Raw genomic sequence first — 25,896 nt, 5'->3', positions numbered from 1 at the left:
GAGCTCTAATGACCCAGCAGCTCATTACCCTCCGGGGTTTCCTCTTAATTAGAGTAGGAAATGCTCACCCCTCATCCCCCGTCAGGGCATTGTTCAGGTCATGCTGCTGCTGCCTCGCCGAGCTCTTTACAGCCCCCAAACCGCCCGAAATCCTTGGAAATGACAAAACCTCGAGCCCTGCTTTGTGCCCCTCTGTCTTTAATTACCAATCCCTGTCCTTAATCCCCAGCCCGGGATCAGCACGGTGTGAGCACAGCCTCGTGCCCGAGATTTGCAAGGCTTTATCTGCAGCTTTCCCTTGCAGCAGCCGGGAAATAGCTGAGGTTTCCCGGGGCTTTAGGGGCAGGCATGAGGTTTTGGGATGAGGTTTTGGGATGAGGTTTTGGCTGCCAGAGAGCCCTGAAGTGACCCAGTGCCAGCGTGGGCTGCTGGTTCTGCCCCAGCCAGGCTTTGGAGGGTGGGATTTTCCTGCATTTCTGGCTTAGGTGCTCTTTTAGGAGGTGGCTGTGAGTTGAACCCTTTGCTGGAAGGTGAAGTCAGTCTTGTGTTAAGGTCTAAATCCCTATAAAACAGGGATTTTATAGAGAGCATCCTGCTCTGGGCTGGGGTTTCCAAGTGCCCAGTGCTGCTCCCAAGGGAATTGTGAGCTCCCATTCCCAGGTGTTGGCATTGCCCTGACTCAGCCCTGCTGCCAGGTGTTGCAGGAACTCCCCAATATCACAGATCCACCCTTTTTCATGTGTGTGTTGCAGGGAAAATCTCTTTCCTTCATCCACACCCACATATCCATTGCAGGTGGGAATGGGAAGCAGAGCAGCAGCAGCAGCAGCAGCAGGAGGATGGGCACAGAGGATGGAGCTGATTTTTTTGGCCAGGCAGAAGGGGAGGCTCTGCTTCCTAATCCCAGCTCCTCCCAGGCTGGGTGTGCTCCCTAAATCCAGGCAGACGTTCCCAGCCCTGGCACAGCAGCACCCAAACCTCTGCCAAATGACCTTATTTTGTTGGCACCTTGTGAATCTGTCTGGCTCTCCCTCGCTGTCTCCACGCCTCCCTCGGAACACATTCAACACCCAGGGCTGAAACTCGGGCAAAGCCAGCAGCAGCAGGATGGAGGCAGCCTGCAGAAATCATTTCCCTGTGCCTGGCTCTGCCTGGGGACACCATTCCAGCCCTGGAATCTCCCTGCTCCTGGGATCTCCCTGCTCCTGCTGCTGCCAAGCTCCCGTCAGCATCACAAAGGAATCAAAGCTCCCTAGGGCTGGGAGCAGGAGGTGTTTCCCAGGGGAAACCATCCCTGGGGATATCCCCGTCCTTTGTGGTAGGAACCAGCCAGGAATGCAGCAGAGAGGATGGAGCAGTGGGCACCAGCTGAAGGAATATCAAATATTCACGTTGTAACTCCAAATCTACATCAGAGAAACCCTTTATTTTTTATTTTTACACACAGTTCTTGTTAATGCCCCTGCACGAAGCAGGGGAAGAATTTAGGGTGAAGCAGCTCAGTTTAAATGGAATTCAATGGGATCAACCTGGAACTAAATTTGTGGATTTTTTTGACGCTGCTGCTGCTCAGAGAAACCCCCAAATGCCCACACCAGGCTGAGCCAACATGGCATTTTCTGCACTTTCTAAGCCCATTTTTTGTTTCACAGCTCCCAGCCCTCACTTGGAAAGAGCCAGGAGCTGATTCATTTCTCACTTCCCCTGGCTTTTCCAGGTGGTTTTCCTGAGCTCCAGCCCATTCTTTGCTTTGCCACTTGTCCTTTCTAGTGACACCGGGGACTCAGCCTGAACTCCTTTCCCCCTCTGATGTGAAACCACCTTGAAAACAGCAGGAAAAATTATTTGGGACAGCTTTTGGGAATGTGGAGGCTCTGTGAGGCTGTGGCAGATTTAACCCCTGGTTACCTGAGGCTTGGATGTTCTCCATGGCATCTGGGATCCAGGAGCTGTTAGAACAGAAGGTGTTTGGATTTAGTGATGAATTCACAGAGGTTGAGCAGCCTTATTTTGGTGGCAGGAAAGAACTTTCACCATCCCACTCCTGATTTCAGCAGGGGCACAAAAAACATTTCTGTCCTGCAGGAATGCTGGGTGCTGGGCTTTCATATTGGCAGTGCCTGCTTGCATTGCTTTACAAAGGAAGAAAATAATTTAAAAATTCGTTTTCATGGTGGGAGAAGCCCTTTGGAGAGCAGAAAGGGAACGTTTGTGGTGGAAATCCTCCTCTGCTGTGGCAGCTGGTGGGCGAGCCAGAGAAGTTGGAGCTCCTGCAACAAAAGGTCCCTTCAGAGCACCCAGCACAAACCCAGGTGTGGGAGGAGGCTGGAGCAGGGGCTCCTGGTCATTAAAATCCCATTTCTGTGTGTGTGTGTGTGTGCTGGAGCTGCTGCAGAGAGCAGGGAATGTGGGAGCTGGAGCCTCTGGGGTGTGTGTGGGTGATCCCTTCTCCCGGTGCCCAGGGGATGCCATTCCATGGACATTCCAGGGCTGTCCCAGGGAGCTGAGGGGACAGAGGGTGCTCCAGATGCTCAGAACTCAGTGGTTTGGGTGGTGGTGAAGTTTTCCACCTTTTGCAGTGGAAAACAGGCGATTCCCAAACCCCTCTGCTCTGTGCAGCGTGGCTGAGGCTCTGGGGATGGAGAAGAGCAAAGCTCTGGTTCCTGGTGGCTTTTCAGGTTGGGATGCTCAGCCCAGGCTCAGAGGCACTCTCTAATAAATGTCTGAATGTGATGGGGAGGCCTGGAGTGACACAGAAATGAGCTAAGATTTTTGGGACAGACACTGGAAACCCTTTGGGAGACACCTTTGGTTTGGTGGAGTTCACACAGGGCTCAGCCAGCTTCATAAATCTGGAATATTTTCTGTGCTTTGGCAGAAATGTTTGGGAATTTGTGGTGCTGAGCAGCAGGAGGGGGCTGGTCCCAGCAGGGCTGTGGGATTTGGCAAATGAGGAGCTTTGATGGGGTTCAGGGCACACAAAGAGGTAATAAAAGGAACTTTTTGAGGTACCAATAAGGAGTTGGGAGAAAAAATTGGGTGTAATTTTATCCCAGGAATGCCCTTTTCATCACCCCTGTCCTCCTCACCTCGCTCTCCTCCATGGCCATGGGGCATTTCCTCCATCTGCCCACTCTGGATTTTTATAGCCACTCAAGATGTGACTTTTCTCTTTCTCTTATGTGCCCTGTCAGTTCTGTTCCCTCCTCACCAGGCTGCTGCCCCTTGAGTTTATTCCCTCTGGCACATGCCTGGCTGCAGGCACAGTCCCTGCTGTGGCTGTGCTCTCCCATGGGCTGGGAATGTCCAAGCTGCTCCTTTGCTTTGTGGAAAATCCATTTCCCAAGATGCCTGAATGGGAGCAGCATTTGGGGCTGCTCCTGTGGATGTGCCCAGCTGGCATTTGGGATTTTTTGTGGATTTGAGTGGGGTGGGCAGGTTAAACCTGGGGTTAAATGTGCCCAAGCTGCTTCCCAGAAATAAAGGAAAAAATCCCAACCCACTGAAGCTGGGATGCAGCTCCCTGGAGCTCCTTGTTATGTAGAAATTCCAATTAACCTTCTCCAAAAATGCTGTTTAATGTGCAAACAGCTCCTCTGGCAACCCCAGGGTTGTGTGACCATGCACAAACCCTGGTGAAATGTTTTGTCCTGGTTGGAATGGGGTGTGATGTTGGAGGGGAGAGGAGGAACAGGCCAACACAGGCTGAGTAGGAAGAAGGGAAGGATTCCATCCAGCTGGAGATGGATTTCTTGAATGAGAGAGGAATCAAGAAAAAGAAAAAAAAAGAAAGCTGTGTCATTTAAAAGTCGATATTGTACAGCACTAAGAGGCTTTGGTGTTAAAGAATTCTCTTTTCAGGCTAGTGGGGTATAAATTCAGAGTGTCCCTGGTTTGCACTTCATCCCTGGATTGGGGAGGGGGTGTCAGGCAGGGAGGGATGGGCCTGACAGTGCACAGGGATGTCCTGAGCCAATGCTACAGCAAAACAGAGGCTGCAAACCACCCAAGGAATTCCTTTCCACCCAGTTCTCCCTGCTGGATGATGCTGAAGGGCCCAAAAGCACAGAGGATTCAGGACAGGCCATTAAACCCCACAGCTCAGGCTCCAGAGGCTTGGAAGGAAAATGCTGTGATGCTTCTGGTTGAGTTTTAGGAGTCAGAGACTTTTTGGCAGGATGAAAGCAGGGCTAAGCTGTGATCAGATGAAATGCCTGGTGTGGGGGAAAGGTGGAATGCTGCACATCTGGGGGAGTAAAGATCTGGGAGGGCTGTGGTTGAGAAATAATTCTGCCACGTGTGGCTTGTGGCAGTTAAAGGAGCTGTGCCACCATTGTGGGATCATCAAGGCTGAAAAACCTTCTGAGATCAAGTCCAGCACTACACCAAGAACACATCCCCACATCTTTTAAATGCCTCCAGGTGTCCTTTAAATAACTTTAAAGGATAAAGGGAATTATTGTTGATGATGTTCTGGGAAAATCTGATTTTTCCTGCGCCTTTTGCAGTGGGAGCTGTAAGATTTATCTCCTGCTTCCTGGAAAAACTGAGCAAACCACACCAAGCAGGTGCTGCAGTCACTCCTTGCCACTATTTGGCCACCAGCCCAGCAGGTTTGGGGTGGAATTGGGTTCTTTTTCCAGCTGAGTTTGGCTGGGGGAGAGGCTGCAGCTCCTGGCACACCTTGCATTGACCAAGACCTGCATTTGAAGCTGAGCTGTGAATAATTCATGGCCACTGAAATGCCACCCGGGTTGGTGGCACAGGGCTGGCACATCCAAGGGATTTCAGGTTTCCCACTGGCTCAGTGTAAAATGAGCCCTTCCCCTGCTCCTCGTCTGGGTTGCCCCAGAATTGAAGACAACTGACCCAAACTGCAAATGCCATTCCCCCACTCTGATGAACACTGACCCTGACAAAGGTGTGGATGGATTTTGCTGCTCCTGTCAGCCAGAAATGCTGGAAAATAAAGCAGAAACAACCAGAGGCTGGGCTGGGGTGATTGAGAGCAGCAGGACACCCTTCCCCACTGGCTTTTCCCTCACACTTTTGCTGCAGCCTTATAAACTTTCAGGTTTTTAAAACCTCGATTTCTAGGCACCCTCACCCTCCTCTTTCCTCTCTCCTCCTGCAGCTGAATCAAGGAATAATGGTGGCTTTCCTCCCCTCCCACCTCCTTGCACTTGGGTTCTTGTGCTTCCTTAAATGTGTTTTTTAGTCTGGTGCTTAATTAGAAAAGGCCTTTGATGGTGAAAAGTGTGGGGTTTTAATTTTTTTTTTTTTTTTTTTTTTTTTTTTTTTTTTTTTTTTGGTAATAATTACTCCTCTGCTTCTGGGCAGAGTGGAAATGAGATTTTCCATGGACACATGGAGGGGATTATTTAAATCCATCCCCACCACTTGGACTGGTAGAAATTGTTATTAAACGAGGGAATCAGCTGGGGAAATAACTCATCCCCCCTGCTTGGAAGTGGTCCAGACACTCTGTGATGATTTGTTTTGTCTCAAAACAGACACTGACTCCTTTTTTTTGGGTGCTGAGGGGCAATTCGGGGCCTGGATGCTGCTCCATGGGGGAAAGGCATCACTGCCAGCAGCCGAGCCCCTTTAATCCCCAGCCAGGCCAGCCTGGCTGTCACCCCGGGCTATGTTTCCCAATTAAGACCATCGAGCTCGAGGATGAAGCTTTGATAGGCGCTTTTTACATTTATTTTATTTCCCCAGCCCTTTCAGGCTGTGAATGAAGGTGTTTAGTGAGCTCATCCATCACTTTAACTCGGTGAATTCCCACCTCCCACTGCTGCCGCTGCTCTCTTTGAATGGAAATAATTTAAAATAACGCTGCTGCAAATGGGGACGGGGGCTGTGTCACCTCCAGGGGGTTCTGTGTGTCCCCTGAGGGTCCCCACGGCTGACACAAACTGGGCTCACCCCCTTCCACCCCAACCCTTCATCCTCACGGGTGGAGGGAAAAAAAAAAACCCACAACCTTCTGGAGCATCTGAAGCACAGAAGGTTCTTTTGCATCTCAAAAGGAGATTTTGGCACCTCCAGGAAAAAGTCCAAAGCTTCTGGACACATTGAAGTTTTTGCAGGCCTTGCCAGGCCGTGTTTTGACACATCCCCGGGTCAGAGGAGCCCCGAGGCTGATCCCTTTTGTCCAGCCCAGGGTGCAATATGTTCCTGCAGGTGTTTTCCTCTCTCCTTATCCAGGATTAGCGCCAGCCTGGGGAGCTGGGGGGGTTTTTGGGATGAATCCACCCTGGTGTGCTGCAGGTCACTCCTCTGGTGCCCTGGGGAATGAGGATTATCCTGGGCAGCTCTGGCCTGGCAGAAATGCCCATCTGGGGCCAGTCCTCTCCTGCATTCCCTCCCTGCTCTCATCAGCTGCTGGCCCCTCCAGTGGGGCTCCTTATCCCAAAGATGATGAGCTGGAGATTTGGGGGGGAAAAAAAGAAAAAAAAAATAGAAAAAAAAAAAGCATCTGTTTACATAATAATATGGACATAATATGGACAAATCACTGGAGAGGATTTGTTGTTGTGCTGATCTTTGCAGCAGCGTTCCTTAAACAGCGACACAAACCCTGTCACTGGTGGGTGTAGAGAACAAAGAAAAAAGCAAAATATTTGCATTTGGAGGGCCTGTGTTGGAGCAGGGAAGCCAAACAGGCAGCCAGGGAAAATCCAGGGAAGGTTTTTTTGTGGTTTTCCTGCTTGTCCAGCAGAATTTGCAGTGCCTGGGGATGGGGGAACCGGGCAGTGTTGGGCTGCTCAGAGCACAGGATCACATCCCTGCTCTGCTCCCTGCTCTGTTTGCATCCTTGGGGGCAGCTGGAGGCTGAAATGCCCCCATCAGCAGGGAAATAACCTGCCAAAAGCAATGGAGTGCTGGGGGAAGAGGGAGCTTGCTTTGGGCAGCTCAAGCTGTTCTCGTTGTTGCCTGGATTTTTCCCTTTGTTTGGCTTTGCAGGAATGGCTGCAGCCGCTTTCTGCTGCCCCTGGGCTCAGGAGAGGGGATTTAAAATGAAACAACTGCACCAAAAACTGTGCCCAGCAGGAAAAGCAACCCACAGGGTGCCAGAAATTCAATTTCAACCTCTGCTGCAGTGACAGAGGAGAGAGAGATGCAACAAAATCCTCTCATTGGAACAGAAGATGAAAAAGCCACCCCAAAAATCCCTTTTTCTTTAGAAGGCAGCAGCAGTGGGTCAGGTTGTGTCCTGTTTGTTATTCCTCCCTGGAGGGCAGCTGAGGGGACAGTGGGGGCTCTGTGGTGCTGAGCCCCAGTGTTTGGTGTTCAGGAGAAGCAGATGCACCCCAGGGTTGCAATTCCCAAACCAGGGCTCCTTATCCTGGGGCTGCCAAATCCCAGGGACCCCATCCCAGCCCCTGCGGGGTTGGGAGGCAGAGAGGGCCACAGGAACAGAGTTTGCTTGGCCAACTGAACACCTGGGTGCTGAAAAGCAGGTGAAACAAAGCTTTTGTGGCTCGATAGACATGCAAATTCTGATTAAAAACTGGCCCAACATCAGGTGAGAGGTTCTTGGCTGCCTCTCTGTGTCCATCTCCTCCTCCTTTGGCTGCTGCAGCTCCTCCAGCACAAATCCCTGGATGTTCCTCGGGATGTTCTGTGCTCTGGGGGGTGTTCCTGACCCCCTGGATGGGGTTGGAGGCCACCAGCCCCACATGGGACATCACAGCCCCACCCCACGGGTCCCTGTCCCCCCAAACAGCCGTGCCAGGGTCAGGAGTTTCCCTTGGATCCAGCCCTGAGCGTGGCAGGAGCTGTTTGCCTTTACCTTGGGCACCAGAGCTGCTGGGGTTTTGGTGTGAAGGGCAGGATTTAAGGTCCTGCCAAGGATTTGGGGGAGAAAAGGCAAAAAGAGGGGGTGATGGCAGCTCCTGGCTCTGGGAAAAATCCCTTCCCAAGGAGGGAGGGGGACAGGCAGGGCCCTGGGAGCCGGGCTGGCCTCTCGTGCTCTGGCTCTCAGCAGAGCAGAGGGGACCTCAGCCTGCCTAAGCTCTTCCAAATGTGATCTGTGCTCCAATAAAATAAACATTTTAGGGAAAGCCAAGCCCCAGGCACACATTTTGGCAGCTGATCACTCCCTAATTGCAGGAAGAGCAGTTGGGAGAGGGGTTTTTTTTGTTTTATTTTTTTTTGGTTTCTGATGAGAAAACTGGGCTGGAGGATCAGAGTTGAAATTTCTCTCTCCCCACATCTCCCCACCCCTAAAAATCCTGGGGTTTTCCCTTTTGTATGAATGGAATTCAACTTATTTCAAGGAACAGGAAACACAAAGAGCCTCTGCTAAGTGTGAACCTCAAACCCTCAGCGAGGGCCTGGATACAGGGAGTTCTCCACGAATTTTTTCCTGGATTTTTTGTTGTTTGACAACACCAGGGGCAGATTTGAGGGCTGGGAGAGGATTTTGGTGAATTGGAGCCATTGCCTCTCAAGTCTGGCTGTTCCTGGGTGTTTCCCCCATCCCAAAACTCCTGGGGCTCTGGAATGGGATGGAGATAATTAACACCAGCCCCAATTTCCATCAACGTGGCAAAACTCAGTTTGTGGTGAGGGGGCAGAGCAGCAGCAGCCACACTCTGCCCTCACTTTTGGGGTCACATCCAGCCTGGTAATGGGGCCACTCCTTCCAAAAATCAAACAAAGCACCAACAAAGCCAAAGGGAGAGGCTGGAATTATGGATTTTAGGGAAATCTCCATCCTGCTTTTCCAGAAAAGTCCAGGCCAGCACTGCTGTTCTCCATCACATCCCTCTCCCTTTTCTTTTTCCTCCTCCTCTTGCAGTTTTTTACACATGTTGGCAGCCAGTTGGGTGTTTTTATGAGCAAATTATTAGGAATTTCTTTTCCTGTGGCCTCTTCCCCTTGGATACTGAGGGCTGCAAATGGATTTAAAGGTCCTTTTCCCAACCAGCCCTGCTTCCTCTTTCCTTAGTGGGGAGTTGCTCATGTAAATCCAACATGATTTGGGTACTTTTGTATCTACCCAATCATAAAAGTCCCTTTCCAAGAGCCTTTCCTGCCTTTTTTCTCCCTCCTGTGCTAGAATCTGAAGAAAATGCTGTTTGTTTTATGGCAAACTCTCATTTATTGTAACACAAATCCTTTTTTCGGGCCAATTCTCTTCCAGGGAGTCATTTCCAGAAGCAAGGAGCCCAACATGTTTTCCTTTGAATTGCTGATTGCTTTTCTCTGGGCATTTGTGCAAATTGCCTCTCTTGCAAAACCCAGGTTCTATCAGCTGCAGCTCCTTATTCCTTATTCCACTGGAGGAGAGTTTGCTGGGAAAATTCCAGTAATTTCTGTATAAAAACAGAGGTTTGGGAGCAAATTGTGTCGTTGGGAGGGTGATATAAATACATTTTATTTTGGGGAGGATGGGATAGGAAAATGGAACTCTCCAACAGCAGGAGATTTACTTTTTTTTTTTTCCCCACTAAATTAAATAGAGTTATAATTATAGCAAAGCATTTTGATTGCTCCCAAGGGGTTATTTTTAGCATTTTGTTTAGCAGGAAATAAAAACAAATTTGGGGGGGGGGGAAATGATGGTTCTGAAACAGAGCAAGGAGCTTTCCCTTCCCTCCCCATCCCAACCTGCATGCAAATGAGCTCCATGCAAATGAGCTCCATGCAAATGAGCTGCTAATTGTCCCTGCTGGAGACATCGATAGGTGGGGATAACAGAAAAATCCAATTTCTGAGCTTTTATGGGCTCCCTTTGCTGAGGGACACGGAGGGGCTGTGGCACAGGGGGACAAGGGAGGGTGGCATTGCCATGGGACCATCCTGGGAAAGCCTTCCCAGACCCTGCTCTTGGGTGACACTGTGAGGTGACCCTGCTCTGTGAGGTGACCCTGCTCTGGGGGGTGACACTGCTCTGTGGGATGACATTTTTGGGTGACACTGCTCTGTGGGATGACATTTTTGGGTGACATTGCTCTGTGGGATGTCCCTGCTCTGTGGGGTGACACTGCTCTTGGGTGACATTATGAGGTGACACTGCTCTGTGGGATGTCACTGATCTGTGGGGTGTCACTGTGGGGTCCCTGCTCTATGGGGTGACACCGTGGGTTGTCCCTGCTCTGTGGGATGTCCCTGCTCTATGGGGTGACACTGTAGGGTGTCCCTGCTCTGTGAGGTGACACTGGAGGGTGTCCCTGCTCTATGGGGTGTCCCTGCTCTGTGGAGTGTCCCTGCTCTATGGGGTGACACCGTGGGTTGTCCCTGCTCTGTGGGGTGTCCCTGCTCTATGGGGTGACACTGTGGGGTCCCTGCTCTATGAGGTGACACTGTGGGTTGTCCCTGCTCTGTGGGGTGTCCCTGCTCTGTGGGGTGTCCCTGCTCTATGGGGTGACACTGTGGGTTGTCCCTGCTCTGTGGAGTGTCCCTGCTCTATGAGGTGACACTGTGGGGTCCCTGCTCTATGGGGTGTCACTGTGGGTTGTCCCTGCTCTGTGGGGTGTCCCTGCTCTATGAGGTGTCACTGTGGGTTGTCCCCTCTCTGTCCCTGCTCTCCAGTGTCCCCTTGTCCCACAGGCCTAGCTGAAGGCCTTCTTGCTGCTGGGAATGGCCAAGCCTCACCCAGATAAAATTCCCTCTCCGTGCTGTTTGTAGCTGGAGTTTTGGGCTCCACTCCGTGTCTGCCCCCATGCAGGGGCTGCTTTGGGGTCCCTGTGGGTCCCCTCCAGCCCAAACCATGCCATGGATCCATGGATTCAGTACAGAGCTCTCAGCTGCTCACTCTGACCCTTCTGCTGGCCAGCATTTCTGCATTTCTGCATTTCTGCATGGAGACCTCCCAGGAGCCCTGGAGCCCCAAATTCCATTTTGCCATCCAATACCCCTGGCATGGAGCTTGGTGTGGAGCCAAGGGAAAAACAGGGATTTGGGGATTTGGAGATTTGGGAATCCAAATCTGTGAGAGCACAGGAGGTCACTGTGGGGATTCTGCTGCCATAGGAACCATTTTAGCTTTCCCTCCAGGTTTGCTTTTAAGATGCTTCAAAATTCCTGTGCTGAATCCAAGGAGCAGCCCAAATGTGTGGGGATTTTTTAAGGAGATGCTGTTTAGGGCTGTGATTCCCACAGAGCACTCCCAGCAGCCACAATAGTTTTATAAACACATTAAAGTTAATTTGGATGTCCCATTTCAGGGCCAGGCTGAGCAACCTGTCCTTCCTACCCTCCAAAGGCCAGCACTTGGCAGGAGGAGCAGGCTGGAATTTGGGCAGCACAGGGAAGATGTTGCAACAGGGATGTGTGGAGTTTATGACATGAAAAGTGCAAACCTTGGCCAAACTGGGAAGGCTCTTGGAACAAGAAGAGAGCACAATAATTAATTCCCACTGGTGCTTTCTTAACAGCAAAGACTTAGGAATTTTTAATGAATTTGTTGGTAAGCTCAAAAGGAGCTTTAAAGTTCCATATTTTGAAATTTATGTATTTTAAAAATCCTCTTTACCCTGAGAGTCTCTGAGGAGGGAAGTCTTCCCAAGCTGTGGGGAACAGAGGCTTTGAATTGTGCTGTTTATAAACCCTTCTTTATAAACCTTTGTGACCACAGAGCTGGGGCAGCTCAGGAACAATCCCAGCAGTGCCCACACTGGGGGTGTGTGAAATTCAGTAAAAAAAAAGAAAAAAAAGAGGATGATCCCAAAGGAGGAGTTTTCTGGTTCTAAATTTTGAAGAATTTGGCAACTCCGATTCTGGTCACTCCATTTGGGTGAATTGCAGAATTTTGATTGCTCCTCAGTCTCAGTCAGTCCACAACCTATTTATTTATTTATTTATTTATTTATTTATTTATTTATTTATAAATCCTACCATGACTTTGGATGTTCTCAGCCACAGCAGTGCCCTGTCCACTTGGGACCTCCCACAAAGTCCTTGATCTCAGGGATTTCCCATGGCTGGAGGTTGATTTGAGCTCCTTTTGTCCCCTAAGAATTCAGTCTTTGAGCATCAGGAAGTGTCCTCAGATCCTGCATTAAGAGGGGTGAAAAAAGAGCATTTCATTCTCATTTCTGTTTTATTCATCCTCATTATATGGATATATTTTATATATATAAAAAATATAAAGTAATACAGGATATTCAATATACAATATGTTATTATCTAAGTCACATTCCCTCTTTCAGCTAAATAATTGTATTTATTTGTCTTGATTCCTCCTCTGAGGGTGAGGATTCTCAACCCTTTACTCAAAATTATCACTGAATTTGCAGCATTTGTTTGTATTCCTTCCTTTCCCAAATCTCTAGTCCAGTGTTTGACTGCCATCGTTTGGAGCAGGGATTTTGAAAAAAGACTTTAATGCTGATCCTTGCTACCACCATTATTTCAGGACAAATCTTTTATCTCAGGATTTTACCTTTTTTTTGTTGTGTTGGATTTTTTTGGGTGACTCATTACATCCAATAACGTTTCACTGACATTTTCATGAATACTTTTCTCACCAGGTGTCTCTACAAATTCCTTGCTGTAATTCCTCACTCTCTGGGGCTGCCTCTTCATTTTCCCTGAGCTGTTCCTTTGCAAGGAATTGGGCTGAACATCCCAATTTTCCTGCAGAACACGACACAAGTCACGATTTGTGCAGTGCTTGAGAGCAGTGCCATGAATTTAAAGCAGGAGGAAACCCCTTTCTTTTCATTCCCTTTGATCTAAACATCAATATTCCTGTTTATGACAACATTTTCTGATCTGATTCCATGGCACAGAGCTTGCAGCTCAGCGTGAGCGTGGATAAATCAGCATCCTGCCAGTGTGGGAGCTTAGTGAAGGGCTCTAGTCCCAGTCCTGGTGTTATATTGGGCAAAACCCCAGCTGGGGAGGGAAAAAAATCAGTGTTTTCCCTATGGAACAGCCTTGTAAAATGTGAGGATGAAACCAAGTGGGTGTAACTGATCCCCCACTGAAGCTCAGAGGGATTTGTTTAATGGTTAAGATTTTCCTCCTGAGATTTGGGGCCAACTTCTCTGGCAGGGCTGGGAGCTTTTCCAGCTGTTTGTTGACATAAATTTCCCTCTTATTACCATGCTCTGGCTCAGAAGAGCCACGGGACTGGTTGGATGCAATCCTGTTTGGGGTTTTTGTTTGCTTGGTTCCCCAGGGACAGGAGGGCAAAGCCTCCCCCAGGAGCAGCCCAGGCCACTCTGACCTGGGGCTTCAGGAGCCCTTGGTGCTCAGCAGCAGGGTGGGAAGGCAGTGGGTACAAGAGAATCAATCTGTTCCACTGGCATCTGCTAAATCAGGGGGAAAGGATGGAACCCCAGGGAGAAATCCCCTTTTCCTGCCCGGCAGAAATCCCATACATGCTCTGAGGGAAAGAACAGACGTGCAGCAATACTGAAAGCAGCAATACTGAAAGCAGCAATACTGAAAGCAGATGAAAATAGGGAAAGAAAAAAAAAAAAGAGCTGTCCTGAAGCTGTCCCCATTCCCCCTTTGTTATCTCCTTAACTTTGCTTATTTAAAGGCACACCAGACATCCCACAGGAAAAAATGGATAAAAGCAGGATCAAGCCCTGGTTGTCATGCTGATAAATGGTTATCACTGATTCACAGGGCTACTCTGTGCTGCTTTGGTGTTGTATTGCACTAAATTGGACTGCAAGACAAGAGGAATTTGGGGTTTTTTTTTCTGAATAAAACTTGTTACTGAGGCATCACCTTGGTCCCACATGGGGCTGCTCCCAAAATGTGATGTGGCTGTAGATATCCAAGAGAAGCAGCTGCCAACACCAGGTTACAGCTCTGGATGTGGAGTAGCTCTGGATTTAACTGGCACACAATTGATGGGCATGGATTTTTGGGGTAAAGCTCCCATTCCCCCCTTCTTTGGAATCTCTGGGCAGTCATCCCTCATGGGCAGCTTGGAAAAAACTCTCCCAGAGGAGCCAGGGCAGCAGCATCACAGAATTCTCCACAGCATCACATTCCTTGGGCAGCTCAGGAGGCACCAGGGGCCACCAAGCTGGCACAGCAGGCACAGAGCTCCTTCCACCTCCTCAGGAATCCAGGACAATGCATGAACATAACACCCTCAGCACCTGGCTTGGCAGCAGGGCTTTGCTGGAGATAAACTGACCTGTGAAACTCCAGCCTGGCTCTGAGATTGTGAGAATTAATGCATTTATCTGAGGGTTAATGTATTTATCTGAGGGTTAATGTATTTATCTGAGGGTTTCTTGTAGGGTTCATCTCCTCTAGAAAGGGAGAACAGGTCCCAGTGGCCATGAGATCAAACCACCCTGCAGGTGTCTGGGCTTCCTTTGCCGAGCTTGGGGTCTCAGTTTCCCACCTGTGCAGCTGAGAGGACCAAAAATGTGTCCTCCTGCTCAAAGAGCTTCCTGGTGGGAAATGTCACCCAGCAGTTCCTGCCTGTCTCGTCAGGGGCATCCTCACCCTTGTAAAAGCAGCAGGAAAGGCTCTGGAATGCCAGGATAAACTCTTTATCCCAGGGCTGGTAAAAATGGGCTTGGCACTGCTGAGGGATGGGGTTGGAATGTGGGCTGCTCATGGAACAGCCCTGGAATGGCTCTGTGAGCCCCAGCAGCACAGACACCCTGGAGAGGAGCTGCTGGATGGGACAGTGCCCATTTCTGACCCACAGACGGGGCAGCTCAGAGGTGTTTTAAAAACTCTGATTCCATTTTCAGTCTCATGAGAAGGGTGAGACAATACAGGTGTTCTAATCCACACCATCACAATCAGAAGGCAACTATTTTTAATTCCAATACATTATAAGCATTTCTTGGCCTAGCAGCTTTTTGCTGTGCCATTCTTTAAAGCCAGCAATCTAAAATTGCCCCTCTGTGGGTCCCACTCCAATGCATCTTTCATAGTTTATTTCTCCAAAGTATCTGGTCTGATTTGCAAGGCCATCCTTTGAAACTTGTTTCTGGTTCCATTTCTCTCTCAGCAATGTCTGCCCTATTCCATGGCATTTCTAAGTCAGCATTTCTTATCTCAGGGTTTGCACACTGCGTGGGCCTTGTGTCAGCCCTGAGAACTCTCCACAACCCCATTTCCCACAGTCCTCCATCCATCCCAGCTGAAATCCTCCACAAAACCTCTCCAAAATCCTCCACAAAACCTCTCCAAAACTCCTTGTTGGACAATACCCTTTGCCTGCCCCAGAGATGGGGCAACTGAGAGGCGTTTTGAAATCTTTTATTCTATTTTTGGTTTCATGTGAAGGGTGAGACAACACAGATGTTACAATTCATACTATCACAATTGGAAGCTGACTATTTCCTAATTATAATATAATTATAAATTATAATACATTACATAACTTTCTACAAATCCATTTCCCACAACTCCTGTCCTTGTCTGTGGGTTCTCTGTATTTATTTTCTACCTCTGTCAAGGTTGGGATTGAAGGCACTTGAGGTGGTATTTCATATTTGGACTCAGGTGTTTATTATTTCTTATCAGTGAAACAGCTTCACAACCATGAGTTCTTTCATTAGCAAGGCACAAAATGGCAAACTGTCTCTTGTTATGAGGTCTTTTAAGACTAAACTATCCAATTAAGAAATGACACTGAGATTATTTTCCCTTTTAACCCAATAACTGATCCCTCAAAGCCCACAATATGGACTTCTCTGTCTAATTACAAAACCCTACCCAAACCCATGAAGGAGAAGGTAAAGAAGAACAACTTGTCTCTGCTCTGAAACTTCTATCTTGCTTCATATTTATTTCTAAATTCTAAAACCCCAAACTCTTAAGTTTTCCACCCTGTGAGATTAGAGGATGGAAACCTGCAATAACCAACTCCACACCTGTGATCCCAGTGCTGTTCATCAGTTTTGGAAGCCTTCTCCACACCTCAGGTCAAGTGCAGTGTTCCCTTGTGGTTCTCCTGACATTCCCTTGTGGGTCTGTGCCTTTCAGCACACAAAGTTTCAAATTCTCACATCCAGGGTCCCACTCTTGCCCTCTCAGCAGTGCTGCCCCCAGGCAGAGCCAACCCCATCCTCACTTGTCTCTGCTCTAAAATTTCTACCTTGCTTCATATTTATTTATATTGTAAAACCCCAAACTTTTAAGTTTTCCACCCTGTGATCTTACATGGTGGAAATAACCAACTCCACACCTGCAATCCCAGTGCTGTTAAATCAATTTTGGAAGCTTTCTCCACACCTCAGGTCAAGTGCAGTGTTCTCTGGTGAGTCTGTGCCTTTCAGCACACAAAGTTCCAAATTCTCACAGCACAGAAAGTTTCAAATTCTCACATCCAGGATCCCACCCTTCCCTGTCAGCAGCGCTGCCCCCAAGCAGAGCCACCCCCCATTAACCCCATCCTCGCCTCCCCCGCCTGCAGCTTGAAGGCCGTGCTGATGGGGAAGCCCCAGGACAACACCGTGGACTTGTCGGGGATCCCCCTGACCCTGAAGGACCTGGAGAGGGTCACGTCGTACCTGGAGCACAGCTCGGAGCACATCGACACGGTGGAGCTGTGCTTCACCGAGCTGACGGACGAGATGCTGCTGCAGCTGCTGCCCGCCCTCTGCGGGCTGCCCCGCCTCACCACGCTGGCCCTCAACGGCAACCGCCTGACCAAGGCCATCCTCAGGGACCTCACCGAGACCCTCAAGGACCCCAAGAAGTTCCCCAGCGTCACCTGGATCGATCTGGGCAATAACGTGGATATTTTCTCGCTGCCCCAACCCTTCCTGGTCAGCCTGAAGAGGCGCTGCCCCAAGCAGGGGAATTTGCCGACCATCCTGGAGTTTGGGGAGGGTCAGGTCAGCGATCTGGAGGGGCAGGAGGGGCTGGGGGACAGCCAGGAGGAGCTGAGGGCTGGGCCAGGCCAGGCTGGAGGCACAGACTGGGAGCAGATGGACAGAAGAGCCCAGGCTGGGGAGCTCCCTGGCCCAGGGCAGGGTGCTGCCACAGCACAGACATGATGTCCAGCCCTTGGGTGGGCACCTTGAGCAAGGATGACTTCAAACCTCAGAGCTGCAGGGGTTCTGTTCCCACTCCTGGCTGCTCCAGGAGTCCCAGTGCTGCCTTCCCCCTGTGCCACGAACGTCAGTGATTTTCTTCTGGAAGAACACATAAAAGTGATCACGTAGAGTGTTTGTATTTTCTAACAGCTGGCCAGGTGTTTTGAAGCATTAGTGGTGTGCTGTGCTTTTGGCTCTCTCAGAAATGCATCTCCAAGGGGCTGCAAAACCTCAGAAGGGCAAGAAAAGGGAGCGGGGAGGTTCCCTTCAGTGCTGGATCTCAGCTGCTCCCCACGTGTCATGGACAGACAGCAGCCACCCCAAAGGGACCTGCCTGGGATAAACCTTCAACCCTTCCACTCCTGACTTCAGGAATCACTGGTGAGAGGCCTGGCTCCTGAGACACAACAAAAACCTGCTCACACACCAAGCAGGGGTGCTCCTCTCAGCATTGTGAGCCCAGCCCAAGGGAGAGCTTTGTTTTCCTGGGGCAGGGTTAAATCCCAGCCTGCAGCGTGCCTGGACACCACCCTCACCTCCAGCCTTAGCAAAACCAGGCTGGCACCTGTGCCTGCCCAGGATTTCTCCAGTAAAACCCAAGTTCCCACCAGCTCTGAAAATTCCTGAGCTTTTAATGGGAGCATCTGATCCATTCTGGGAGGGACACACAAATCTTGGAGTCAGGGCTCAGGAGCATCACTGACAAAAATAGACCACGGTACTGAAGGGTTAAAAAAGGTAGAACAAGCCTGGGGTTCGTCCCCTCTGTCACTGCCACACAGCCAGCTGGGATTTAAAGCCCCAGAAAGCCTTGGGGTCCCTTGGCCATGGCTGTTGCCCCCTGGACCAGAAGTGCTTTGTTCCTCAAAGGTTCCAGTTTTTTCTAAGCCAGGGCTTTGGGTTTATTTTCAGAGGGAAATGGATCAGCCCAGAGCAGCAGTGCTGGAATGTGCACTTTGGCTTTTTGGAACCAGAATTTCATTGGATCCCACAGCTGGGGGAGGGCAGGAAAGTGGGGAAATTCCTGTGTGTGTTGCAGGAGCAGAGCTGGCTCCCTGTGCAGGGGGAGCCTCTTTGCCCCAAGCCCTTCCCTGGGCAGCTCCCAGCAGTGACTCCAGCTTGGCTTTTTTTGGGTGCAAACAGACTTTTGGTCCCATTGGCTCTGTCCATTCTTCCAGGCTGCCAGTGGTGGTTTGTCCTCCATTTGCAAGAAGGTAATTTAGAAAAAACTCTGCTACTTTTAATACATTTGGCATCAGTCAGTATGATTTGCATGTATCCAAGCCTTTTTTCCTTATTGTTTTTGTTTTTTTTTTTTAATTCTAACTCTTTCCAACAGGCATGAAAAAAAAAACAAACCAAAACAACTTTCCAGTGAATATGGAATATTTCTGTTTGAAATAAAGGAGCTATCCATAAACAAAATAAATGATAATGTTTAATAAAGACCCAGTGTTGAATTTTCCCTTTGTCCAGGTTGAATGCCCAGGAAAAAGCAGAGGACAGGCAGTGCTGAGAGCTGCTGGTCTGGTTTCTTCAGGGGGCTGGAGAAATAAAGAGCTCAGTTTATTGCCTGGATTTACCAGGGTGGGCACAAGCTGGACACAGAAGCATCATAAAAGAATCTTTTAAATATTAAATATTGTCAGTGTGTAAAATAATGTGGGAGAAAGGAAGGCTGAGAGTGGGGTAGTGCTCCTGAAGGCAGAAATGCTCTTTATTGCACCATGGGCTCTGTCCCAGCCACAAACCATGGGGGCCAAGGAGCTGGGGGAGCACAGGGGGATTTAATCAAGAACAAGATTTCTCCTTGCAGAAAAAAAGAAAAAGAAACTGCAGCAGTTTCTTCTTTCTACCCAGGTACCTCAGTACTGGGCTCTGCTCCTCATGCACAGCTCAAGCCCCTCTTTCTGTTGAAATTATTTCAATCACAAGCTCCTTGCTGCAAGGTTTTTATTCCCTGCTAAGTATTTGCACAGGACCTGGGGCCTGAGGGGCTGCCTGGACCCCCCAGTTCACAAATTCCCAAACCAGAGGCACTTTGCATTTAGAGGGAGCTCTGCATCCTTTATTCCTGCTTTGCTCCATTCCCTCACGGACAAAAACCACCCAGGAGCTGCTCCTGCCACATTTCCCCTCCAGCTCAGCTTCCTCCTGCTGGGAACACATCAGCCATGGAGAAATGATTCCAGTATCTCCACAGGGAGATCCCACAGCCTCTGCCCTGTGCAGGTGTTGCAGTGCTCGAGCCTCCTCTGCTGCCCTGGCACTGACAATGTCCCTGTGCCCAGAGAGGATTCAGCCCTCCTGAGACAGAGAAAGAGCTGGAAAGGGATTTTTGTCAATAGGTCCGTGCATGCTGGAGGATGCACCAAATTACTGCCATGGAAAAAGGGGGAAAGGAAAGCTGAGCTGTTGTAGAGGGTTGGTTATAAAAGCTTTGGCTCATCAGTGCCTCCCTCACAGTGTGGATTAGCTCAATTATCCACTTAGTGCACTTCAGGATAATGATGATCCTGTGGGCTCAGCACTGAGTGGGTTTGGTTGGGTTTTTTTTTAAAGAAAGCAGAGTGAGAAGCTTCCCTTCCCAGCTCATCAACATCAGAACAAGCTCAGGGCTCACTCCACATATCATCAATGTTCCCTGGGCTGCTGCTTTGGGTCAGAAGCTCTTAACTGGCCTTACATGAAGGATTCAAGGACTGAAAATCACTGCTGTTAGAATATTAAAACACAATGAGGTCATTTCTTGTCCAGGAGAGGAGGGAAGGGCCACCATAAAATAAATAAAGCATAAAAAGCCTCAGCCTGCCTTGGTTGGTTTTCTCCCCAGCAGCACCACAGCTCTGCCTGGGCATCAAACAAACCAGTCTGGGGAGGAGATTTATGGGCTCAGCAACAAAAATGTAATTGGAAATCATTCTGTGCAGATTGAGGAGCCCACAGACAGTGAGGGGAATGGAAACAGCAGCAGGGAATGAGAGAGGGGTGGGAGAGCCATGAAGGGCTGGTGCCATGTTCCAGAGAGCTCCTGCCAGCTGGGGGATGTGGGAAGGGTTTGCACCAAGGCTGGCTGTGTTTTGAAGGTGGTTTTTCATTTAAAATGAGGGTTCCTTTGCCAGAGGATGGTTGGGAGCAGGAAAGAGGGCTGGGAAAAGTCACCCCTGAGCAGGGAGTGTGTGGGAGAGCAGAGGGAGACACAAAAATGCTGCTGGGGTGTCCAGAAGCACAAAACACTTAGGCCAAAAGCATTGCTGCTGCTCAGGGGCAAAGTCAGCAAATGGCAACCCAAAATTGCCCAAACACCAACCTTTGCCAGAGCCAAAAAGTGACCCAAAGGATCAAGGGGATGCATGGGAGGCAGCAGTGGCTGAGGCTGCCCCAGGCAGTGCCACCACTCTGGGTTATCCCAGTAAAGCTGGAGAGGGGCAAAGCCCCTGCAGGGCCCCCGTGGTCCATGGCCCTGCCCCAGCATCAGGAGCTTTGTGAGCTCACACTCAGGAGCACTCAGGGCCTGCAAACACAAAGAGTCCCTGCTCCATCAGCTGGGATCTGCCATTGCCAAGGAAACAAACTGACCTCATCAGCAGAATTCACAGGCAAAGCTCAGGGAAAAAGGGGTAAAAACAACTGACCCAACCTCTGCAGTGAAATGTTCCCTGGTCAGCTGAAACCTCCTCCCAACCTCTGTGGTACAAGGATGTCAGCCTTGATCCCACTTTTCCTGCACTCCAAGGGCAGGGGGGCTTTTCTGTGCCTGGGGATGATTTCCCCCAGCAGCTGGAAGAGCAGAGGAGCTTTCCAGCTCTGTGAAATGTCTTTAACAGGAATTTCTGAAGGGCAGAGCCACCCCTCCCAGTGCTCTGCCTGCTCCAGCCTCACTTCCTAGGGAGGGCCCAGCTCCAGGCACATTAATATTAATAATAATTAATTATCATGAATAAATGAAGGGATATCCCCAGGCTGGACAGGACTTGGAACAACCTGGATTAGTGGGAGGTGTCCCTGCCCACAGCAGAATGTTGGAGTGAATGGGCTTTAATTCCCCTCCAGCCCAAACCATTCTGGGACCTGGTTCTATAAAATGTTAGCACAGGGTTTGTTCTCAAGGAGGAGCACAAGAGCTTTGCTCACTGCAGGAATCCTGGATCCCAAGCTGCACTGCAGGAAAGGTATTTAGGAATAAAGTGTCATTTCTGATGTGCCAGCTCCACCAGCCATGGCTCAGTTACCCCTGAAGGATGGGAATTGGAGGTGCTTTGTTTGCAGTCCCTTCTGGCAGTTCTGGCCATGCATTTTTTACCCTCCCCCTTTTTTATCCTCCTATTTTTTATCCATTTTATCTCCCCTCTGTAAATACCCAGAGACACAGCTGGTTTTACCTTCAGCTCAGCTGATGGCTTTACATAAAACTGAAGAGCTGATTTAATAGAGTCAGAAAAGATGCAACCTGTTCACCACAGCCTTTAATTATGTGTGCAGTTTGCTGAGTTTTTTTGGCTCCTAATAGCTTATTGATCCTCTGGCTTCTGGGCCATCCTTTTTCTTTGCTTTTTATTAACTCAGTCTGAGGAGAAAATAAACCTGTGGGCTGGTTTGCATCCAGCACTCCAGTGAGTGCACGTGGCAGCTCTCAGGGAGCTGTAATTGGAAGGACAAATAGACTGGAGGTTTACAAAAGAGGAGAGAAATATGAATATTTAATTCACTGCAGGTTTGGTCTGGGCATTTATCACTGGATTTTCAAGGTGTGTGATGTAAAACCACTTCATTCCTGACTCTCCCTGTCAGCTCTGTCCTTCTCCAGGGAAAACCAGGGCTCCTCTGGCTCTGGGAAAGGGTTTGGGGAGGTGCTTTGTGATCAGGATTTTGCAAGTAGCACTCACAGCCATCCTAAACACAATCTACATAAAGAAAACCTCAAAGCATCTTCCTACAGGCCCAGATTTATGGAACAGACATGCAGAGACTCAGGGATGGATGGAAAACCATGGGATATTGGGCTGCAACAGATGTGGACACCCAGCAGCATCACCCAGGAATGACTTCCCTTGGGCAGCTGCCCCTTGCCTGGTCACTCAGGTAAAGCTGCAACTCCAGCTCTTCCAGGAATGAAGAACAAAGCACTAAAGACTCAATCCCACTCTGGGAGCTGCTGCCCCAGGGCTCTGACTCCTGATCCCACAGGACTCCACTGCTGGGCAGTTCTGCATGTGGAGAAACAGGCAGAAAATCCCAGGAGTGGCCAGGCCTCAAACACACAGGACAAAAGGCCTCTGCCTGGGGCTGTGTGCATTTCCACACCCCTTTGCAAGAGGAGACCTTCACCATTCCCTTCTTGTTGTTGTTTCATCTTCACTGGACCCACCTGCTTATTAAATGATCAATTCCAAGGCTCAGCATTTTCCCAAGCTGTGCTTTCCTGCAGGCTCCACCACAGGCACAGAAACAGCAGAGCTGGGGGCTGAAATGCAAACATTGTCCTTTTTTCTGTGCCAACCCCCAAAATGGGCTGAACTTCCAGGGCAGGGGCAGCCACCAGCCCAGAGCTGTCCCCTCACCCTGGTGTCACATCCATTCTTCAAACCATTTTGGTGTTGGTGGTTTTTCAGCCCTGTTCTCCCTTCTTTTGTCTCAGCTCCAGCCTCTGACCTGTTGCCAGGTGACACCACATTGTTGCTGTCATCTGCAAAGCCCTTTCTGAAGCATAAAAGCAGCACCTTTGAAATCCCTGCCCTTGATGCAGCTCCTGTTTTGCATTTCCAAACAGCCTGGCCCTGACACTGAAGCTTTATTTCACCTCCTGCAAGCACAGAGCACCTTCCCCCAAAGCACAGCAGCAAACAGGCTGTGGGGAGGTGCCTGCAATGATTCAATTCATTAAATTCCAAGTGCAGCTACCTTGGTGCAGGGGCTCCCCATCACTGTGCATTTCAAAGCTCCCACCTCACCCCCAGCTCTGAAACAATTCCCATCATCTCCCCAGCAGGCATCCCCTGGATTTCACTCAGCACAAAGAGTTTCTGATTTACTACCATGGATGAAAGGAATAAAATACCTGATTTGACACAGTCCAGGAGAATTGCTTTATCCAGGGAGTGACCAAACCCTCTGCCTGCTCCCAGCAGGGCTCCAGCTCCAGTTCCTTATCTGCCTGAGGTGATGTGGAGCACTGCAGACTGCTGCAGGATTATCAATGCAGGCACAGATGTGAAACATTTCTGTTGGGTATTTCAGCTGCTGCTGCATTCAACAGCTCACAGATCACCTCAGCACCTGCACTGCACTTGCTGTCTGATAAGGGCTGATAACCAAATCACCATTGGTGCCACTATTACCTTGACTCAGGTGTTTATTAATAAAGTTTCAGCTATCCAGGAAAATTTGTTATTTTTTATTATGGCTGATAACCTCAGGCTTAGCTGGAAGTTTGTCTTTCATGTGCTGTTAAACCTCAAGCCTATTCCACTGCTCAGGGACAGCAGCACCCAACAAACCCAAAGCCAACACTAACAAACCTTTAGGTGCAGTTTGCAAGTGCACAAAATGCACAAAAAACCAAGAAAATCAAACCTAGAGTGACTATGTGACAGGATCTGGGAAAGCACAAGCAAGAAAGCAATCAAACAAACTGGGAAGTAAATCAAAATGATAAAGAAAAGCAAGGAGAGCCCAGCAAAAAGCCATAGGCAGCCTCAGAAACATCAATGATTATTTGTTTAGAGTTTGTGTTGCAGCTGGGCTGTGCAATGATTTTACCACAAACCATTACAAACCAACAAAAAAAAACTGTTATGGAAAAAAATCCAAGTATTGACTTGCAAAAACTAACAGGAGCCTAACAAACAAAAATCTTAATTATTGGAGATTAAACTTTTAACATCTCCATTTGATTAAAACAGCAGGGATTTGGAATCAGCCTGCACTGAGTGATTTGCTCATTTGCATTTTGTTCAGGTTTCAGTTGCACACAGGTGCTGGGCTGGGGGTGTTTATTGACTCTAAATCCACCTGGAGCAGGCACAGCCTGGCAGCTCCTGAGCTGCATGGGAGGGAAGGGTAATGAAGGGCAAATCATTCTTTATTTTTGTCAAATAAAAATAAGTTTTAACTCTTTGGCTTCTCATCACACTCAGAGCAGGAACACACTGGGGTAGGACCATGAACTGCAAGTTTGCACAGCATCAAAAGCTCATCAAATGAGCCTTTGCTGGTCCAACACTGAGACACATTAATTAACAGCTAATTAAAGAGTGACATTATCACTGTGTGTGGGATTCTCTACACAGTAATGAAAGTTGCAAATCTTATTAGAAACAGGGAAGGAACCAGCAATAAAACCGAGTTTCCCCCAGGAAGCATCTTCAAGGCTGCAAAAATCTTTTATTTCAAATGCTCTGAGCTTGGTCACTGCCCCACCTTGTGGGCTGCAGTGTCAGGAGGTAAAGCAGGACAGATGTTACCCTGAATTACAGCACAGGAGCAGAAAATGCTCAATGCTCTTCAAATGCTCTCCTTGCATGCCCTAAATCAAACCCCACCTGGTCAACCCTCCCCACGTTCAGCAGGTTTGGGACCAGCTCATGACAGCTGGGCAGATTTCAAGTGTAAAATGAAGGCACTAAATGACATGAAGTGACAAAGAAGGGGAATGTTTGTCCTGGCAGAGCATTCAATGATGCATTAACCTTGTCCTTCCTCACAGGAACATGTGAAATATGCTCCAGCTCTGGCAGCACAAGGTCAGGGGGGTGCCAGGAACTCCCTGAGCCTGAAAAAGGCCAAGTCCCCCTGGTTATTTTGAGTTTTTGCTCTGAGAAGCTCAGGAGTTGCTGCCTGTGCTATCTCAGAAATTGTAACAAAGCATTTGACATCCTTTAGCTGGGAGAAAACAAACCTGGGACACTTTCCTTGCACGACACCAACAGCAGCTCCTTTGTGCCTCACATCTCTGAGATGAAGGAGAGTTGGAAAAGTAACAGGTCCTCCTCCTGCTCTGAGGGGAAAAGGAGTGAAATGTCAATATTTAGGATTTCTGGCACTCTGAAAAGCTCAGACACACGGGATATTCCCTTCCTCCCTCCTATTTAAGAAGCTACAGCTCCAACTGCCTCAGCTGGAACAGCCACCAAGGCAAGAGAGAGCTGCTCTTTGCATTGCCATTAATAGCTGGCATGCATTAATTACAGTAATTTATGGCTTTGCATCAGTGATTATTCTCATGCTGCTGCAGATATGATTGCTTTACAATACTAATCAAGAAATGAGGATGGTAACCAGCATTTATGTGAAATGTGGAGCTTGTGATTTACAGCGAGGCAGTTCTGCCCCTGTGGATCCTCCCCTCCTCAATCCCAGCCCCTCAGCACAGATTTTGGGGATAATCTCCATGTTTTCTCTCAAACAGTGATTTGAGACATGGCACTGCCATCTCTCTTATTGCTAAAAGCTGGCACTCAGCCATTCTTTGCTTTGTTGCATATTTTTTCTTTCTGCTTTAATCTTTTCATCTATTTTAGATTTATCCAGGATTGTTGGCTGCTGTTGAGTGCCAAAGGGATTCCTGCCAACTGTTCTTTTTAAACCTTTAGAAAATCCAAAATAATTGTGTTTTAAAACCAGATTTTTGTCTGCTGTTTATTCCCCAACACGAAGTTTTAAGTGCTCCAAATGTAATCAAAACAGAATGGTTTTATTTCCCTTCCCCTCAAGCACCATGAAATTATCTGTGCTCCCATGGAAAACCACAGTAAAACGTTGAGGGCATTTGTTATGTTTGAAAGGCACCATTTTCTAACAGAAATAACACTTTTCCATTCATTAATCTCAGCAAAAACCCAGCCTGCTAGAGGATCCCTGCTGAGGAACTTGGGTTTTGATTAGAACAATAAAGAAGTGATGCTAAAAT

At 48.8% G+C, this 25,896-nt stretch overlaps 1 protein-coding gene and 1 long non-coding RNA gene across 2 annotated transcripts in view; one reads left to right on the top strand and one right to left on the bottom strand.

The window, feature by feature from the left end:
• Positions 1-18,436, top strand: part of LRRC75A (leucine rich repeat containing 75A) — a 57,443-nt gene extending 39,007 nt beyond the window's left edge. Inside the window, exon 4 of the mRNA XM_071447940.1 lies at positions 16,364-18,436. Within this exon, the coding sequence (XP_071304041.1) occupies positions 16,364-16,949 (586 nt within the window). The 3' untranslated portion in view covers positions 16,950-18,436. The remainder of the gene's footprint in view (positions 1-16,363) is intronic.
• On the bottom strand, positions 15,433-16,355 carry LOC139600071 (uncharacterized). The gene is made up of 2 exons (XR_011682406.1): positions 16,136-16,355; positions 15,433-15,821 (listed from the first exon to the last, which is right to left on the bottom strand). It is a non-coding gene; the product is annotated as an uncharacterized lncRNA (long non-coding RNA).
• Positions 18,437-25,896: the final 7,460 nt, after the last annotated feature.

This window comes from Agelaius tricolor, unplaced genomic scaffold (assembly GCF_023055355.1).
Source record: "Agelaius tricolor isolate 1412-34295 unplaced genomic scaffold, bAgeTri1.0.p SCAF_25, whole genome shotgun sequence".
Lineage (NCBI taxonomy): Eukaryota > Metazoa > Chordata > Aves > Passeriformes > Icteridae > Agelaius > Agelaius tricolor.
Note: the sequence above shows the minus strand (reverse complement) of the source record. Positions and strands in the feature narration are given on the sequence as shown.